Source organism: Canis lupus, chromosome 7 (assembly GCF_048164855.1).
Source record: "Canis lupus baileyi chromosome 7, mCanLup2.hap1, whole genome shotgun sequence".
In the NCBI taxonomy this organism is placed as follows: domain Eukaryota; kingdom Metazoa; phylum Chordata; class Mammalia; order Carnivora; family Canidae; genus Canis; species Canis lupus.
In genome coordinates, this window is record NC_132844.1 from 4,385,690 (window position 1) to 4,406,135 (window position 20,446).

At 51.6% G+C, this 20,446-nt stretch overlaps 1 protein-coding gene across 4 annotated transcripts in view; it reads left to right on the top strand.

Moving 5' to 3' along the window:
- FYN (FYN proto-oncogene, Src family tyrosine kinase) overlaps positions 1 to 9,467 on the top strand; it is a 211,013-nt gene extending 201,546 nt beyond the window's left edge. For all 4 annotated transcript variants that reach the window (XM_072831723.1, XM_072831720.1, XM_072831721.1 and 1 more), the window contains one exon: positions 7,826 to 9,467. In XM_072831723.1, coding sequence (XP_072687824.1) covers positions 7,826 to 8,034 — 209 coding nt within the window. In that variant the 3' untranslated portion in view covers positions 8,035 to 9,467. The remainder of the gene's footprint in view (positions 1 to 7,825) is intronic.
- The last annotated feature ends 10,979 nt before the right edge of the window (positions 9,468 to 20,446 follow it).

Below are 20,446 nucleotides of genomic sequence, written 5' to 3' on the forward strand. Positions count from 1 at the left end.
CGCCCAGCTTCCCGCGGATGTCACGGTGACGGGAAGGACCTTCCTGTCCACGTAGTCACGGCCGGTGTGGCCACGTCAGCCAGCGTGGGCCCGGGCCCTGCCTCCCTGCTGCGCTGCGGCCTGCTCGTGGTGTACGTGGGCGCCCCCCGGCCCCCGCCAGCGTGGACGTCTCCACCCACGCGGACATTTCTCAGGGGGCTCCGGCGTACTTTTAAGTGATTCCTTTTTCGAGAACAGCAGGTGACGGTATCTTTCCGGATTCTTTCATACCTGAGCGTGACCCGCCGTCACCCTGACCCAGAGGAAAGGCAACTGGTAGACGAGGATGGAGGTCGAGGGAGGGGAGGGGCCTCCTCCCCGGGTTCATCGAGCCTTCACGAGAGAAGTTCCAGAAGTAGGAATCAGAGAAGGGGCCCAGGGTGGAGGGAGGCGGGACCACATGAGGAGCAGAGGGTCGAGGAGACGCGAGACGCGGGGTCGGCAGGTCAGTCCCTGAAAGGAGCGGACCCAACGGAAGGCAGGAAGGACGACCTCACTGGGAGTGACAGCTTTGGAGCCAGGGGAAAAAAAAGAAAAAAAAATACACTGGGATGTGACACGGAGACGGGCGTGGGGGAGCAGAGGGGAGTCGCACGCGCCCCTCCCGGGCAGAGGCCGCTGCCCGTGCGCGTCCCGGAGGCGCCGCGGGTCCAAAGGGCAGCTGTGCCCCCCACAGTCCCCGGCTGCTGCGGGCACCAAGGCCAGAGCCCCTGTCTGCAGCGGCGGCGGCACGTGTACCCGAGGGGACCGACGGCGCTCGCGGGCAGGGGCTCTCCCTCTCCGGGGCTGCTGCAGAGGACGGGAGTCCGGCTCCCTGCCCGTCACTGGCCTCCAGCGCCTCCCGCCACGTCCTTCCTTCGCTCTTTGCCTCCGCTGCCCCGTGTCAGGCCACCACCCGCTGTGCCGTGACCCCTTCGTGGGACTTCCTGCTTCGGTTTCTCCTCCCCGCTCACCCCTTCTGTCACTGTCACCGCCGGGTTGTTATCCTAGAAAACAGAGACACGGTTATCTCACTCTCCTAGTTAGAAGCATCTGGAAGGTGTGGTTTCCCTTCCCCTTCCAGAGAAACTCCAGAAGCCTTAGCTTTGCGTCCTCCTTAGTAACCCTTTCTTTGAGGGGAGTGTGGTCGGGGAGTGGAGGGGGGTGGAGGAGACTCCTTGAGTCGCTCCACAAATATTTATTGAGCACCTACTGTATGCCAGGCCTGGTTCAAGCACTGACCCGTGCCCTCATGAGCATTTATTCTTCTTGGACAAGACAGACAATAAACAAAGATAGGCAAACTCTGTTTGTGTGGGGGGCGGGTGGGGTGGGGGGGTGAGAGAAAAACAAAACGAGGAAGGGGATGGAGAGAGGCAAGGGAAGGGCCCACAGGGAGGGCGGCACCTGAGGAAGGACCTGCAGGACGCAGGCTCCAGGGAGCTGTGTGGCAGGGCGTCCTCCCTCCCGGCAGCAGCGTGGCTGGAGCAGAGGGAACGGGAGGCCCAAGGGGCCCGGGGAGACCACAGAGGGCCTCCCAGGTCACTGTGAGGACTGGGGCTGTTGTCCTTAGTGAGGTGGGGGGTCACTGACGGGCCTGAGTGGGAGAGTGACATGACCTGGCGGCGAGTTCCTTCTTGCCACCCCCGGCCCTCACCCTGGGCCATCCCGCTGACCCGAGTCGCTCCTCTCGGCTCCACTGTCGGCCTCACCGTCCTTCAGAGCCCAGCCCAGACATCGCCTTCTCCACGTCCACCCCAAATGACCCGCCCCGTCTGCTTGCCTCCGTGCCACCCGGGGCCCGGCGGCGTCTGCCCATGCAGACTCTCAGTGAGCGTAAGCCCACGCAGGGTGGGTGGGTGGGTGGGATAGCAAAAAGAGACGGGCGGAGGGCAGGGGAGATTATTCCGATGAGTTTTTTGAGACAAGCTCTCCTTCAGGTTGGCTGATGGCCTGCAAAGCCTTTTAACTCTGTTGCCCCACCTGCACCATAAAGAAACGCAGCGTGTGTTGGCCCATCGCGAGCTGGCCTCTGCCCTCAGAGTTGCCCCAGGAAGCCCGCGTCCCAGCTCCAGTCCAGGCAGGCAGTCCCGCCGTCCTGTGCCCCGGCTCTAGCCTGCACAGCTGCTCCGTGAATTCGGCAGGACCCGGCGAGGCAGGAGCGGGCCCTGAAGCCCGGCACGTTGACCCCTGCACTTGAAGCACTTTTGAATCTTTCCCTGAGTGGCAGCTCCTGGCTTTCGCGAATGTATGAATGTATCCAGCCGCCCGACGGGGACTTAAAGCGACAGGGGAAACTAGGGAAACCAGCAGGTCTCCTCCTTAGAGAATTGCAAGCCCCACCCGTCCCCCGCCGCCCACCCCACCGCCCCACTGGGACACCCGCGGCCCTGGACCCCACGCACATTGCTCTGTGCTCAGCAGCCACCTTCACCACCTGCCTTCTCACCTCCTGCTAGGCTCAGCGTGCCCACCGAGCAGATTTTTCTGGGGGTAGGAAAAGAGGAGACTCTCGGGCCAGGAACCTGGGAAGCAGGAGGGAAGCGCGACTCTCAGCCAAGGGTGCTCTGCCCTCCGCCCCCATCCACGTCCCGGGCTCCTCTGCTCAGCTCCCGAGTGCCCCCCAGAGAGGGAAGCCAGCCTGGAGTTGCCGCCCTTCCCTACGGGGTTTCTCGGGGCCAGCTGGCTGCGGAGAGGGGGGAGTGGGGAGGAGAAGGCACCCGGAGAGGGCAGCCAGAGAGAAGCTTTCTGCTCCTGAGCCCCAGTCCCGCTGCCCTTCGTGGTCAGCTCAGTGTTTCCAGGGCCTTCCCCGTGGACACCCTGGCGCTCTTCCTCCCGTCTCCTCCTCTGGGACAGTTCTTCATGGTGCTGCGTGATCCACGTCAAACAGCCCTGCTGTACCATGGCACCTGAGTAGCTGTCCTTTCCACATCCGTTAGTACGGTGGGCTTAATAAAACCGGCTGCCCCGAGGTTATCAGGGAAGATGAGGCAAGAGAAACAAAACTAGTCGTTCTTGTGCCTTCCCAAAGTCACTCCTTCATTTTCGCCTCTGCTCTTTGATGAGCATCTGTCTGCCCTAAAGTGGCACTTTGATCCTTCACCAGACCTAACAGGACACCTCCCGACTGCTGCCCAGAGCCCGGGACGGTCTGGGGTACCACAGGCTCGTCGCCGTTAACTTTGCCCTCGGTCCCCTGGCAGACAGAGGCGAGTAAACAGAAGGAGCTTCCCACAGGGTTTATGCAGAGAAGCCAGGGGGAGCCTCCGGAGAAAGCCTTCTGCACAAGAGAGCATAAGTTCTCTGAATGCAAAGCTCAGCTTGCAAAAAGCAACCCCAACGTCTGATAACCTCACATCGTTCCCGTTGCGAGAGGCTCCCTTTCCCCGTGGCACAAAATCCAGGTTCTTGAGACCCGTCGTCTAATCCAGATGTGGCCTTGATCCGCCAACGGATCGTGCAGAGCTGGCCCCTCAGAGATCCGCATTAGGAAGCTGCACAAATGGGAAGCCATAAAACCCAACACTCCCCTTTCATAGGAGACCCGTTTTTTGGGTTTTTTGGGGTTTGTTTTGTTTTGTTTTGTTTCAAACAGCTGCAAGCACAGTGAATGTTGACAAACGAAGAAACTGAGGCCAGGGGTGGTCAGGTCATCAGTTAGAGGTGCAGAGTTGGAAGTAGTGAAGTGGCTCCGCTGGGGGAAATGAGGTTTCTTCCCCTTCTCTAAAGAATCTGAAAGAAAAGGGGGATGAGGCTCTGTGGAGTTAGTGGGTAGCTCGAAGGAGAGGAACGGGAAAAATCTAAAAGAAGAAGAGGCGGAAAGACAAGGGGAGAAGGGAAGGGAACGCACGCACGTGTAAGCGGGAGGGTCGGACGCATGGCCCCGGTTGGGAAGCCGGAGCAAGGCAGCCCAATGACTCAGGAAGGGTTCTGTGGTGGTGACGGCAGGAAGGGAGTAGGCGCGGGGGGCGCAGAGGCTCGGCCGCCCGCTGGAGATGGGGCTCTCTCCGTGACCGCCCCCGAAGGCCCGAAATCCATGGTGACGGGAGGCCCCGGGGAGGATCTAGGGAAGACGGATTGGAAGGCAAACCCCGGCACGGTCCACGTCCGTGGAGCTGTGACCCATGGGAATGGCCCACTCTGCAGACGCAGCGAGAGGGCAGAGGCCGCCCGCAGAGGCCAGGTGGGGCCAAGCTGGCCGCCCAGCCCCGCGTCCTTCCTGACTGTGACACCTCCCAGGCCGGCCACCACCCACCACAGGGACCACCCTCGGCTGAGAAACGGTCTCCCAGCAGCTCCCACTGGAAACCTGGAGGCCCGAGCGGTCCAAGGCAGTGTCGCCCGGAAACGCGCCCACAGGCCGTGTTTTAAAGCCTCTGGCTCTTCTGTTTCTCTGCCAGCATCTCCCCCATGAAAAGGGAGGGAAAAGAAAAAAAACACTCCAGCACCCTCCTGCCTCCCTGCCTCCTCCACAGGAGGTATGGTGACCACTTCCCCTGGCCTGGTGTCCCCGCCGCCCTCCAGGCCCCGCCGCCGGCCTGCGTGGCCCCTGCCGGGCCCTTCCCGCACCACCCAGGTGCTAGGTGCAGCCAGTGTCTTGGGAAAAGTGGCTCAAGGAGGGCAGCTCCCAAGTCCTTTTGGTAACAAAAATATGAAACCGTCGAAAAAGAAAAAAGGAAAATAGTCTCATTTCTATCGTAGTGTGGAGAGTAAAACCCACTTTTGCTAAAAAAAGAAATTCTTGAAACAATTGATCAAAATTCTTAGAGCTGGGAATACTTTTTTTTTTTTTTTTTTTAATATGAACACAATCCGCTTCATCTGGCTGTCGTTTGTAGAGTCAAAACTACCCCAGGGTGCCTGGGGGGCTCAGTCAGTTAAGCCTGAGACCCGGGGGTGTCACAGATCGAGCCCCATGTCAGGCCCCCTGCTCAGCGGGGAGCCTGCTCCTCCCTCTCCTGCTCCCCCGGCTTGTGCGCACTCTCCCTCCCTCTCTCTGTCAAATAAATAAGTAAAATCCAAAAAAAAAAAACTCTCCCCAGCCTTGCCCAGCGGCATCTCCGGATCGCGGGGTGCTGTGGAGGAGCATCTGCGGCTCCGCCCGGCCAGCCACGGCTCATGCGCGGCGGGAAGAGCTGATCCCGCTCGCGCCGTCCATTGTCCCCCGAATGTGCATTGTCTGTCTTCCCCACTTTTCTGGCCACACCGTCATTGGTATGTCTCGGCTTGGCCCAGGGAGCAGACTTGGTTACATATGGTCCCCATGCTTTGAGGAAGGCACGAGAAGAGACGAAGAGGAGGCGCGGGAGGAAGGGACCTGGAGCGAGGAAAGCGGCGGGCGTGTGACCGTGGGCCCGCGTGGGGGACCCTGGCCACCGCCGCCCAGGAAGCGGCCGTCTCGGGGATGCTGCGGGCACAGGGTCAAGGGGCTCTATCTGCCGTGGCTGGGACTTGGGCAGCGCCCTGGAAAAATAGGCCTGACCCAAGTGGCCAATTAAACTTTCCATTGGCAGAGATTGCACTAGGAGTCTTAAAAAAAAAAAAAAGAAAAATACGTGAAATCTTTCCATTTGAGTAGTTTGTTTTTTAACGAAAGGAAACATTTCCTGACATAAGCTCCACAGAGCAACAGGAGAATGATTAATTAAACTGCGCGGTGCCACTTCGGACAGTCTCCGCGCCAGAATAAAGCATTAGAAGGGGCTGGGGTGGGGGGTGAAACGCCTTCCAGGAGGGCCTGGCGGGCCTCCTGAGGTGCAGGCCTTGTGCCTCGTCTTTCCTCTTTGTCCCTACAGGCTCCTGGGGTGGGGGGGGGTGCAGGACCGGGGAGGTTCCCGCCTCTGAGATGGGAGCCAAGGACTGTGTAGGGCCCAAAGCAAAGGCTCTAGGGAACGCGGGTCCTCATGCACCTCCCGGCCCCTCCGGGCTGGTGGCCACGGGCCACGCTCAGGCCACAGCCCAAACTCGGGCCGGATGTGCTTCAGGACCAGGCTTCTGTAGACAGCACCGTAGGGCGCATGGACCGGTTAGCACGACGTCCTAGGAGGGCCCGAGGCCACGCTCCATACTCCGATACCTTCTCACTGCCCTAGCAGTTTGTACGAACAAATAAAAACAGTAAACAGCCTCAGGTTTTATGGCCAAGTGACGCCCGTTCGGGTCAGTTGTGCGGCCAGGTGAGTCACCAGAACTTCCCAGAGCTTGTTGGATTTAGGGATCGTGGATAAGGATGCGCTGGGCCCTGTCCCTCACCCGGTGTGTCCAGGGCACCGCAGGACGTTCTGCTGGCAGCACCACTCTCTGCCCCTTGCTTCCAGCTCCCCGCCCCATCCTGGGTTTTCGAAATGAGTTTTCAGCGGTTGGTGGAGGATTTAAGGTAACCAGCCACAGAGCTGACCCAGCACCCGACTGAGGAGGGTCCCTCCCAAATGTGAGCAAAGCTGATGTTAGAATAATTCCATCGAAGGCCTCCTTCAGCAGCAGGGATGATACATGGATTTTATCCCAAGAAGTTTCACTGGCTGAGAACAAGCAAGCATCCTGAAAGCGCTCGAGCAAGCATGTGACCGACGGGGCCGTGGCCGGTCCGGACAGGAGCCAGGACAAGCCCGGTTCCAAAAGCAACAACAGAGAGAAGGGCCACAGACCCCAGAAGTCAGGTCAGGGTTGCGCCGCGGGCCTCACGGGAGCTGCTGCGTGCATACGCTGGGTCCCCTGCTTTTATCTCTGAGACCCAGGGGAGGAAATCTAGGTTTCTGTGTGGCTTGAAATCAGGCCCTTGATTTTGTAAATGAAGCAGGTCAGCAGTTGGGGAGGATTCCAGATTACAAGCCTGGGGCCAAGCAGCAGCCAAAACACACAAGGGCTTGGCGGCAGTGGCAGGATGTGACACAGTGGGGAAAGGGAGGGGGAGGAGGACAGGAGCATGTCCGGCAGTGACCGGAGGAGGGGCCAGGCTTGGCCTCAGCCCACCTAGCTGGTCCCTGCGCTTCCTGCTCCGTCCGTCTCCCCCAGCGTCTCCTGTTGGGGCTGCGCAGCCTGGGGTTTCACCAGCAGGTCTCAGACGACAGATGGCCTGTCCAAGGCGGGCGGTGAGCACAGCCGCGGAGGCGCCCCGGCTCCCGTCAGAGTCCCCAAACCGCAGGGCACCGCGGGGTCACTGGGCCAGACGGTCCCGCCGTGATGACACGATGGCAGGTCTCGGCCGGTGGGACACCCAAAGCTGGCCCAGGCGTAAGCAGAACCATTTTACGAAGTCCATAGATGGAGGCTATAGACTCTATAAACAAGGGACAGTATCGCTTTCATTCCACCGATTTCTTTTCTTTCTTTCTGTCCGCCTCATTCACCGTTTTTGATCAGTTTAATTAAATCAAAATTTACAGGGGCCCCTGGGTGGCTCAGCGGTTAAGTGTCTGCCTTGGGCTCAGGGCGTGACCCCAGAGTCCCAGGATCGAGTCCCGCGTCGGGCTTCCTGCAGGAGCCTGCTTCTCCCTCTGCTGTGTCTCTGCCTCTCTCTCTGGGTCTCATGAATAAATAAATAAGATCTTTAAGAATACATAATGTACACGGCAGAGATCCTGTGCAGCCCCTCGCAGGCGCCCCCGCCGCTCACCCTGGCGGCCAGTCCTCCGCTCCCCACCCCCGTCGCTTGGCCTTTCCCAGAACTCGACACAAGCGCGTCACCCGCGTGGCCCATCGGCCTGGCCCCCTGCTTAGAGCGGCCCCGCCGTCCTGGGCGCCCCCGAGGGGCAGGCCGAGGCAGGGGAGCACGCCCGGCTCACGCACGCCCTGCCGTGTCTTGCAGGCATGAACAACCGCGAGGTGCTGGAGCAGGTGGAGCGCGGCTACAGGATGCCCTGCCCGCAGGACTGCCCCATCTCCCTCCACGAGCTCATGATCCACTGCTGGAAGAAGGACCCCGAGGAACGGCCCACCTTCGAGTACTTGCAGGGCTTCCTGGAAGACTACTTCACGGCCACGGAGCCCCAGTACCAGCCCGGCGAGAACCTGTGAGCCCGGGTCTGCAGGCTTCCCCCCCCCCATTAGCTTTCAGTTCCGTAGCCGCAGCTGCTCGAGCAGTGAGAGCCGTCCTGGACCAGATTGCATGTGACTCCGAAGCTGACGAACTTCCGCGGCCCTCACTCATGACACTTGTCCCCAAATCCGAACCTCCTCTGTGAAGCATACGAGACAGAACCTTGTTATTTCTCAGACTTTGGAAAATTGCATTGTATCGATGTTTATGTAAAAGGCCAAACCTCTGTTCAGTGTAAATAGTTAACTCCAGTGCCAACGATCCTAGTGCTTTCCTTTTTTTAAAATGCGAATCCTATGTGATTTTAACTGTCTTCACCTGATTCAACTAAAAAAAAAAAAAAAAAAAAGGTATTATTTTCCAAAAGTGGCCTCTTTGTCTAAAACAATAAAATTTTTTTTCATGTTTTAACAAAAACCAATCAGGACAGGTGTTTGGGTTTTTTTTTTCTTTTTTACAAAAAAATATATATATACTATCTATGTCCCTGTACATACACCATGTGGGTGCTAACGTGGAGACCATGGCCAACCTGGGCCATAAAGCCTCGGGGACCCAGAGTGAGGATTTTACTGCCAAATCAGCATAAAAGCACTGGTGTTATTCTGCAAACCAGTGGCCTCCTTTTTGGCTTTTGCAAAGCATGATCCCTTTTTTTTTTCCTCTCTTCTTAATTTGGATTGCACTTTTTTGGTTCATGACTGTACCTATAGATGGCTGTTACTTTGACTCTTTTCCGCAGCCGCAGAGCTGAATTCACAAGTTCTGTTTCCAGTATTTGCTTTGACTTCCTGCGATTCGTTCTTGAAACCTAAAAGTATACTTAAGCAAGCAAATGGCCAATACTACCAGGGGAACTGGAAGATGGATACCACACATGCTTCTTGTATAAAGATATGAATGCTGAAATGTTTCAACCTTTTTTTTATTTAATAAACCTTGTAACCACATTTAAATGGTCTAAAACCCATAGCATTAGAGTCATGGCAACCTGCTAAACTTTCTCATGCAACTAAAACTTTATGAGGGTGGGGGTTGTACATTTCCCATTGTAAAATAAGTGTTTTAAACGTCCTGTACTGCTAATGAAATGACTTTCTATATGTCCAAGAAGTCTCCAGTGGAATAACTATGCACTACTTTACATTTCATGGGGATGCACCAAAAAAGGAAAAAAAAAAAAAAAGAAAAAAAAAGTATTACATTTTTAGTTGCTGTTTGTACCAACCTTGAATTACATGTTTAACAACAACAAATCAAAAAAAAGCCTATTTCTATTAAGTTTTTAATACTGGGTAGCAACTCTGAAATCTTAATTCCTTTTTTGTTATGATTTATTTGTGAGTTTACATTTTTAAATTGTTTAACTTTCTTAATTTAGTAATTAAAAAGAGAGCATTTTACATTTGAATTTTTTTTGTTCATTTGTTTAAATCATGGAAGTTACTCCAGTAGTGACATATCTGTCCCACACCAGGTGATAAGGAATCCTCTGGTGAATTTAACCATCGTGCAGTGATTTCCAAATGACAGAAACACTCAGAACACCAGGACTGGGGTTCCCTCCCCACCGCCCCCGCCCCTAGAAAGGCCAGGCTGTTGTTGAGCTATTTCAGAGGATCATTAAAGCAAGATTAAGCATCCTTTAACATTTTAATTTATCAGACATTGTCTCTAACTGGAACATCCTGTATCCTACCTATAGAAGGGCAATTACAAAAAGACTTTGTTGCCCTAGAATCAGTATATGTACTTCCCGTGGTCCTCTACCTCTGTAACCAGGGAAACAACCTGGTGGTAGTAGGGGCCGGGGGTGGACTGCTCCAGCTGTCCGGGCCTGGCTGCACACTCATGCAGCTGCGGGACCTTGGAGCCATCTGGCGCCTCTGTTTTAGGTACTGTCTATGGAAATGAGGGGGTTGGATGAGATTTGCTGTAGGTTCCCACAGATCTAAGATCCTGTGATTCGGAGATCGCTGCCGTCAGGTGGAGTTCCACAGCAGGAGAGTTTTCTTGCTGAAACAACCTTTATACTTAGAAAGGGTTCCCAACATTAAAAAAAAAAAAAAAATCATGAAACAAAGGGATTTTCTGGTTAGCCAAGTCTTTCTGGTATGGTTTTTGGTATTAATGAGATTGCTAAATTGATTTAAAAAAATTTCAAAGATCTTCTACAATTACTAGGCAATTTATTAATGTGTTTGAGATATTTTTAAAGATAACTTTTTCATCTTCACATCCCACTCGGATAATTTGCAAACATTCTCTGGAGGGTTGTTGTTTGTGTTTTTGACTGGGTCATTCAAAAAAATCTGAAAACGTTATAACTTGCTTTAGACAGAGACTCCTTAAGAGAAAACTTTGGTTTCTTCAAGCCAAAGCGTAGCCTTTGATTCATCAGCTGCGTTTGTTGTGGAGTCTGTCCTGTGAAGCAGAGCTAAGGGCTTGGGGAACCCGAGGGCGCCCGGAAAAGGCGGCGCGGGCACCGCTCTGAGAGCCGGCGGGGAGGCGCGGGGAAGGCAGAGCCCGTGCTGCCCGGAGATGGTCCCGAGGTCGGCCAGGCCAGGCCAACGAAGACCGCTCCCGGGGTTCCCAACACCGCCCAAGAAGCTCTCTCCCTCCCAAGCTGCAGGAGTTTGGAGCCAGGAAACTGAATTCACCAGAAAGATGTCTTGTTAGGAACGAGGAACACGGGCACCCCCAGGGACAGAGCAGGTCCCAGCGCAGACCACCCCGGCAGAGCAACTGTCTCAACAGAGCAAGTTCATGAATGTTTCGGTTTCCCGGTACACATGAAGCCTCTGCTTACACTGTCCCGTAGTTTCGCAAGTGTGCAAGAGCGTGTCCGAAAAGTACATACACTTACCTTAAAAATCTTACTTAAAAAGTGCTAATTCTCATCTGAACTTCCAGGGAGCTGCAAGAACCGATCCCAGCTCATCATAACCAATAGGATAATGAAACGTTGCGAGAATTCGCAATGTGACAGGGACACGCGAAGTGAGCGACGCGTGTCGGAGAGGGGGCGCCGACAGACTCCGCTCTGCGCGGGGTGCCGCAGCCCTCAGTGTGCAAAAACGACGTGCAGCGAAGCACGCCAGGAGGCGGCACGCCCGGGTCTTGCAAGGTGCCTTAGCAGCAGGTGTCGCTGAATGGCTTGGGGTCTCCAGGCGCCAGGGAGTGAGTGAGTACACCCCCTGCTGCCCCGGGGGAGCGGGCGCCTTGCCGGGGTGCTGGGGGCTACACGATTCTTTCTATTATTAACTATTAATCTTGATCAACTGTTAATTGAATCACGGAGCTACCGGAGGACCATCTGACGAAGCTGACACTTGGCCAATGTGCCGACGTGATTCCCATGCAACGGTGCTCACCCCCTCCGGGGCCCTGGTTCTGGGCCCTGGGGGGCCGGAAGGACCAGCGAGTTGGGTGGGGGGAGCCTTGTGTGGGGGCGTCAGGGTGTAGATGAAAGCTAATGATGCATTTGGCTCTGACTTGGTTCGTGGCAAAGAAGGGGCTGTGGGGAAGCCAGACGTTCCCCCCGGAAAGCTCAGGGTGCTCCTAGGCCCTCAAGTACAGCCACGCGACCGCCGGTTTTCTGACAAGCGCCAGAGGGTGTTTACCTGCCCTGAGAAGGACAGGAGTCCTCCGTGGCTAAATCTTGGCCCCAGAGGGTCTCTAGCTGCGAAACTTCAGCCGAGGTCTCCTGTGGGACCTGCACTGACTGGTTCTTCCACGGCCTGGACAGGAGGTGAGGTTCTCAGCAGCACGCAGAGGGGCGCCGCCTGTGCCGGCTCCAAGGGACAAGGGACCTCCCTTGACAGAACTGGCGTTGCCCAACCAGTTACACTTGCATAAAATGGTCTTTGGGCAGTTTGTTCCTGAAATGTATTTTAATCGGTTTAGGTGGCTTTGGTTGGCTTCTCTACCACTAGGTGCTGTACCATGGGGCTTCGGTTAGGCTGCCCCAAATATCTACTGGGAGGAAGTGGAGGGGGGGAGGAAAGAAGACAATAACCTGGGGGTACAGGGCAAGGAGCTCAAAAATGTCTTATTCTACAAATGACACTGTGGGGCACAGATTTACCCAGCAAGGCCCAGTAACACACGTTTATTCACTTCTCCAAAATGATGACAACTACAGAGCAGAAAATAAGGAAACATTAGCATCTTTAATACCTTTGAAATATCAAACAGACCTTCCCAATTTGTAACATACCTCCATTCCCAGAAACTTTTCAGAGTACATTCCTAAATCATGCCTCATTTTTTTTTTTCAAACACGCAGAATATCCATGATCCCCTGGGGGGCAGGGGGAGCCAGGCCTCTATTTTTTAAATTCTAGGGACTGAAATTAAGTGTTTTCCCAGCTTGGCAGGGACTATTCTAAGGAGAAGGTGATCCCACCAGGGGCAGAGTACCCTGCTCCTCTCTGGAATACTTGCTACTCTTCTAATACCGGGTTTGCCAATATGACTCTTTTTTGACTGCATCTCCCCTGCCGGACCGCGAGCGCCTCGGGAACGTAAGTGCCTAACTGGCTCGCCATCGTTCTCCCAGCACCGAGAGCAATGGTGAGCTGCTGCACAAGGTTGGACGGAACAATGGTGGCTCCATGGGTGATGGCTTCAGGTGTGGCAAACAGTTGACCTGCAAATGACACAGTGACCTAGGCCCCAGGCCGAGCGTCCTGGGAGGCATAACCCTGCCCCCTTGCAAATGTGTGGTCACCAGTCAGCAATATATGACTCAAAGGCCCAGTAACCCCATGAGTGCTTCCCAAAATTTTGCCCAGAGCTCACCCCAACATTAATGGGAATAAGCTTGTACGCCCTGGGACCTGGGGCCTTCAAGGTCACATTCTAACTTTGTCCTTTTATGAAAATTTGATATTGTCCCTACAATATCCATTCCTTATCTTCACATAAAATTATCTTTCCAGGCCTTCAGGTGGTGTGTTGTTCAGCAGGCTATGACTTATAAGATTCCTGGCACCCTTCTGCATGACCCAGGGGTACCTGGGCCCTGCTTGAGAATCACAGCATGAAGATGTGGTCCATAAAATATTACCATTAACATAAAAATAATGTATTTGGGAGAGGTGACATTAACCCCCATTAATGTGGATTCTCTTAACTGATTCCCTTTTTTCACCCAGCGAAGAACAGCCCCCTGACGGAGAATGGGACAGAAGACAGGAGGGTTTGATAGTGGGAAGAAGAAAACCAGCCAAAGCCACCAGAAGTGAACGTCTGGTCTGGCCAACCTGCTGGTCCAAGATGGCAGCAAATGGGAATAAACAGGATGGAGACACTGGACGAGGCGGAAGAAACCAGAGCTGGGTAGAGAGGAGTCCTTTGCCAAGGCTGTTCAAGGTGGTGGGATAATGGTAGAAATGACTACGGATATATACATATATAAGGACTCAGCATCCATTCCTTCTCCAAACACTTGCTGAGTGCTTATTATTGTTATTATTAATAGATTATATTATTAAAAGTCAGAGAGACGATGAATATTCCCAGTTCAGTGAGGATGGTGACCCATAAAAGATCATTGCAATAAGCTCTCTGTGGGGCGCCTCTGTGGCTCAGTCCACAGAGCATGTGACTCTTTTTTTTTTAAGATTTTTTTTTTTTAAGTAATCTCAATGCCCAATGTGGGGCTCGAACTTACAACCCTGAGGTCCAGAGTCACACACTCTACCAACTGAGGCAGCCAGGCCCTCCTAGAGCATTGGACTATTGATCTCAGGGTTGTGAGTTTAAGCCCCACACTGGGGATAGAGTTTACTTTAAAAAAAAAAAAAATGTAAAAAAAAAAAAAAGGTAGTAGCAAAGGAGTGCTGTCCAGCCAGGAATGGAGAGTGTAGGGAAGGCTTCCTGGAGGAGGTGAGGTGATGCCTGAACTGAATCTTAAAGGACAAGTAGAAATGGATTATGTACTGCTTAATGGGAGAACCAGTGTTCTTTGCCTTTGGATGTGTTTCCTTCTGATTCCCAACCCCCATTAGGGGCTAGTGCATGTTTTAAATCTAGAAGGTGCTCAGCAAATGCATCTAAATGAAGAAAAACAAAACAAATCTAAGTCAATCTCTCTCTCTCACACACACACACACAAAAAAAAAAAAAAAGAAAAGAAAAGAAAACCTACAGGTGCATCAGTTATTCTGATTACTGAGCTGCTAAGACGATGGTGGACAACAGCATGGAAGGACAGAGAGCCTCGGGCAGGGCATCGGCTCCAGCGTCCCAGCTGGACTGGTCCAGGCGCCGGAAATATATTCACAGAGTATGAGAATCAAGAAGTGGCAGGGGAAGGGGCTCATGATAGCTCCCCTTTAACAGCAGTGGGGGGGCGGCCTTCGTCCCTGTGTGAACCCACCGGCTTCCTTGCTGTCCTTCCGGTGACGTGGCTGTCGTGCCTGAACCCCCGCGCAACACGTCAACTCCTGAAAGAAGATATATAGGGCCGGTCGCGGGATGTTCTCTGGTGGTTTTGTTTTGGAATTTTTTTCCCCTTTGGTTCATTATCAAGCGTTTGGAACGTAGTCATCAATGAGTGGCTAATTAGAAGCAGGAGAGAATGAAATGGTTATTAGTCAGATAGTGTTTTTAACGAAAACCGCACATGGAATTCCGTGGGGAAATACTACCAAATAGCAAGAGGCTGCTGCTTCTCCCTTTTCTTCTCTTTCTTCTCTTTCTCCTTCTTCTCCTTCTTTCTTCTTCTTCTTCTTCTTCTTCTTCTTCTTCTTCTTCTTCTTCTTTCTTTTCTTCTTCTTCTCCTTCTCCTCCTCCTCCTCCTCCTTCTTTCTTCTTCTTCTTTCTTTGTCTTCGTCGTCGTCTTTGTCTTCATCTTTACAAAAGGATTCACTTAAAGCCACTCATAAACTAAACCCGGGTATGTGAATCCTTTCATTTTTAGACTCTTCCCGAGGGGCGAGTGCTGGAAGACCCCAGGGAGGCAGGGCCTCTGGAGAAGGCTCTGGAACCCAACCCACCCAAACGGAGCCGGAAGGTCGGTCAGGTCCCGGAGAGCAGTGGCCTCGAGAATTAGGGAATGGATAACACTGCTTTCTGGTAAATTAACCATATTATGCTGTGCACAGTAAAGTGATGGAAAAACCCTGTTAAAAATTGAATAATAATTTGCCCACATCACTTATGGAAAATGCATAATTTTTCTCCTTCAGTGGACTTTAGTTTGATTTAAAATATGAGCAGCTCCCGCACTGCTCACCGGAGCAGAGTTTGTGCGGTAACTGGGAAGGGCGAGGAGTCCCCCCCCCCCCCTCACGGATCATTCCCAACACGCTTCTCCTTCTAAGGCTCCGTTTAAGTCCTACTTGCCTTAGCTCTGGCTGGACAGCCTGGGCCACCGCATCAGGCTCCGCACCCACCAGCTGGGGGGACACCGCAGCTGGTGGCCAGGGAGGACACTGCGGCTGGTGGCCAGGGGGACACCTCACCTGCTGACCTGGGGGGGACACTGCACCTGCCGGCCGGAGGGGGGTGACACCGCAGCTGGTGGCCGGGTACCCAGGGCACGGCCAGGCCATCCTCCTCTCGGCCCAGCAGCCGGGCGGCTGAGCGTGGCCCCGGAGAGCACATCCTGGCCTGACGAGGCCGAGGGACCTGGGCTCAGTCCCCAAGCGCAGGGGAGCCAGATCCAGAGTCGATGGGCGCAGCTCCGCCGCAAGCCCATGACCAACGTACAGGACACACAGGCCTGTCCTTCATGCGAAAGCCCTGGGTTTCTAAATGAAACCGGTAAAAAACAAAAAACAAAAACCAGAACGCATTGAAAACTCCTGTCAGGGGATCCCTGGGTGGCTCAGTGGTTTAGCGCCTGCCTTTGGCCCAGGCATGATCCTGGAGACCTGGGATCGAGTCCCGGGTTGGGCTCCCTGCATGGAGCCTGCTTCTCCCTCTGCCTGTGTCTCTGCCTCTTTCTCTCTCTCTCTCTCTCTCTCTCTCTCTGTGTCTCTCATGAATAAATAAATAAAATCTTTAAAAAAAAAATTCATGTCCCCGACCACGTCCTCTGCACGAGAAGGAGGTCGCCGTATGGAGTGGCCTGGGCCCGCCCTGTGGAGGGATGCCCTGCCTCACTCCTTATGCCCACTTTTTTCTTTTTTTTTTTTTTTTTAAGATTTTTTATTTATTCATGAGAGAGACACAGGCAGAGGGAGAAGAGGCAGAGGAGGCTCTCCTGCAGGGAGCCCAACACAGGACTCGAACCCAGGACCCCAGGGTCACCAACTGAGCCCAAGGCTGATGCTCAACCGCTGAGCCCCCCGGGCTCCTCTGATACCCACTTTTGATACTGTAACTATCTCAAGGGCCCCCCCACCCTCCAGAGATTCAGAGGTGCCCCCCACCCCACCCGCGGCAGATGGAAGCGGGTGGGAGAAGCGCAGGAAGCCCAGGGGACTTTCTCCAGAAGCCCAATGACGCCAGGGCTTCTGCGCCCATCGGGCTCCCTGAAGACTGAATAGCCCTTGGGCAAAGTCGTCAGCTCCCTCCCACGCCTTCCCCACCCCCTCCCACGCCCTCCCACGCCCTCCCACACCTGGGGCAATCCTGTAGCTTGTCTGGGGCCCTGGCTCCTAAGGCCACCCGGCTGGCTGCGTCCTTGCGCTCCCCACTGACTCAGGCAGCCGAGGGAACAGGGTCTGAAATTTTAGTCAAATGCAGACTGCTGTGGCCTCCTGACCCTGGGGCAAGACCCAGAAATCAACATTTTTCAATATATACAATTTTTTCTTTCTAAGGCATAAATCCGTGCCGTTGTTGAGCCCTAACCCCCAATACCTCAGTGTGACGATCGCATGTCAGACGTAAGATGTGTTAGAACCCGTCTAAACCCGTAACAGTAGACGGACAGAATGACTTTTAAAAATTTCCAACTGCTTTACTGAGACAGAATTCATATACCATACAATTCACTCACTTCAAGTGTGCAATTTAATGGCCTTTTGTGTATTCACACAGTTTTAGGACCATTATCACAATCAATTCTAGAACATTTTCATTACCCAAAAAGAAACCACACTCCCTAGCCAGCACTCCCCCAATCCCTTCTCGTTCCCGTACTCCTAGGCAGCCACTGATCTTTTTCTTCATTGTTTTTATTTTATTTTACTTTATTTTTTTTTTTTTATCTGACAGAGAGAGAGAAAGAGCACACAAGCAGGGGGAGCAGGAGAGGGAGGAGCAGCTTCCCCCCTGAGCAGGGAGCCCGACTCGGGCTCCATCCCAGGACCCTGGGACCATGACCTGAGCCAAAGGCAGACGCCTAACCAACTCAGCCACCCAAGTGCCCCTAGGTAGCCACTAATCTGTTTTCTGTCTCTATAGATTAGCCTATTCTGGACATTGTATTTAAGTGGAATCATACAATATATGGTCGTTTGTGACCGACTTCTTTCACTTGGCGTAATGTTTTCTAGGTTCATCCATGTTGTAGCATTCACTAGTACTTTTTAAACAAGTTCATTTAGTTAAAATAAAAATAAAAGTTTATCTCCATGCCCAACTTAGGGCTCAAACTCATGACCCTGAAATCAAGAGTCACATGCTCTTTTAACTGAGCCACTAACGGTACTTATTTTTTAAATTGCCAAATAATATCCCATTGTATGAATAGACCACATTTCCCTATCCATTCATCAGCTGATAGACATTTGAATTGTTTCTACTTTTTGCCTATTGTGACTAATACTGCTTTGAACATTCAGGTACAAATTTCTCTGTACCCATTTTTTTTAAGATTTTATTTACTTATTTATTTGAGAGAGAGAGAGAAAGGGCATGAGTGGGAGTAGAGGCAACTAGGGAGGGACAAGCAGACTCCCAGCTGAGCACAGAGCTGACTTGGGGCTCCAGGCAGGACTCAAGTTGGGGCTTGACCCCAAGACCCCTAGATCATGACCCAAGCCACAGTCAGATGCCTAACCAACTGAGCCACCCAGGTGCCCCGACACATATGTTTTCAGTTCTCTTGGGTATATATCTAGGAGTGGAATTACTAGGTCATATTGGTACTTTATCCTTAGCCACTTGGAAACACTGTTTTACTCAAATTATTCTTACTCAAACTAAATCATTGAGAAGAGATATTCTATCTTCATAGATTAAAAATTTTAATAATATTAAGATAATCAGTTTTCTCTACATTGATCCATCAAGTCAAGGCCACTCAATCAAAATCTCAGCAAAACAACTATGGAAATTGACAAAATTTGAGAATTTATAAGAAATGCAAAGGACTTAGAACGACTGTAACCATTCTGACAAGCATAACAAAGTTGGAGAACTTACACTACCAATGTGAAGACTTACTATAAAACTATAAGACAGAGTATTGGTATTGGTATTGGGCCACGGATAAAAAAATAGACCAATGGAACAGAATAGAGACTCCAGAAATAAGCCCCTACATGTATACTGGCATTTGATTTGCAACAAAGGCACCAGTGCAATCTAATAGGAAAGGAATGGTCTTTCCAGAATAATGGTGCCAAATCATTTGCATATCTGTATGGGAAAAAATGAACAATTCACACTTACACCATACATAAAAATTAACTTGAAGCTGGATCATATGGAAGATATGATACATATGAAAGGTAAAATAATAGTCCTTTATTCTTACGATTTTATTTATTTATTCATGAGAGACACAGAGATGGAGGCAGAGACACAGGCAGAAGGAGAAGCAGGCTCCCTGCGGGGAGCCTGATGTGGGAACTCGATCTTGGGACCCCAGGGGTCACGCCCTGAGCCGAAGGCAGACGCTCACCTGCTGAGCCACCCAGGCATCCCAAAATAGTAGTCCTTTAGAGGAAAACAGAATAGAATATCTTCATGACCCTGGAGTAAGGAGAGACTTCCTTAAAACATTTCAACTATTAAATAATAATAATAATTAATAAAAGATTTCAATTATTAAAATAATAATAATTAAAGATGTCAACTATTAAAGTAAAACATGATAAACGTGGATCTTATTAAACATAAGAACTTATGTTCATCAGAAACAACATTAAGTAAATGAATATGCTTGGAGTCCAGTCCAAGTCCCAGGCTTGGAGCAGATATTTACCACATCTATTTTTTAAAGATTTATTTATTTTATTTTAGAAAGAGAGCACTGCTCGCATAGGCATGGCTCCCGTAGGGGAGGGGGATGGGTAGAGGGAGAGACTCTCAGACTCTTCAGTGAGCCGGGAGCCCTGACTCGACTCAAGGCTCGATCTCACCGCCCCGAGATCACGACCTGAGCCACTCAGGGGTCCCCAACATCTATTTTTTACAAAGTACTCATACCCAGAATATATTAAGAACTACCAATCTATAAGAAAAGACCATTCATTTTAAAATGGGTCATGAAACTTGAACAGGCCCTTCATAAAAGAGGACATCTAGATGGCCAATAAGCATAGGAAAAGGTATTCAACAGCATTACTCATGAAGGAAATGCAGATTAAAATCACAGTGGAAGGGGATCCCTGGGTGGCTCAGTGATTTAGTGCCTCCCTTTGGCCCAGGGCGTGATCATGAAGACCTGGGATCGAGTCCTACATCGGGCTCCCCGCATGGAGCCTGCTTCTCCCTCTGCCTGTGTCTCTGCCTCTTGCTCTCTGTCTCTCATGAATAAATAAATAAGATCTTTTTAAAATATATATAAATAAATAATAAAATCACAGTGGAATAGCACCGAAGAGCCAACAACAGAAGGACTGACAGTACCAATGCTGGGTGAGGAACAACTAGAAGGTCATTCACTGCCCATAAGGGTCTAAATTGGTTCCCCCACTTTGGAAAACCAGCAGTAAGGTTAAACATGTGCCCACTACCCTACATCCAAGCAATCTCACTCTTGGGTATCTATCCAAGAGACCTCAGTACATCCACATACAAAAAGACCTGTACATGAATATTCAAGCAACTTTACTCATCATAGCCCCAAACTGGAAACAATCCAAAGGGTCATCAACACAAGGAGGGATCAGTGAGTTGTGGATAAATTTATACAGTAGAATTCAGGAGGGCACATGATGAGATGAGCACTGGGTGTTATACCATATGTTGTCAAATTGAAGTTAAATAAAAAAATTTTTAAATTCATACAGTGGAACATACTACACAGCAATGAAAAAGACAGTATTGAGATAAGCTGTAATGTGGATAAGATCTCAAAATTATAATATTGAGTGAAAGAAGCCAGACATAAAGAGTATGTTGCCTAGGATTCCATTTATACGAGGTTCAAAAATACACAGAACTCATCCACGGTAATAGAAGTCCGCCGTGTGGTTTTCTTGGGGTGGAGGGATATTAACTGGGAGAGGGCATGGGAACCTTCTGGAATGAAGGAAATGC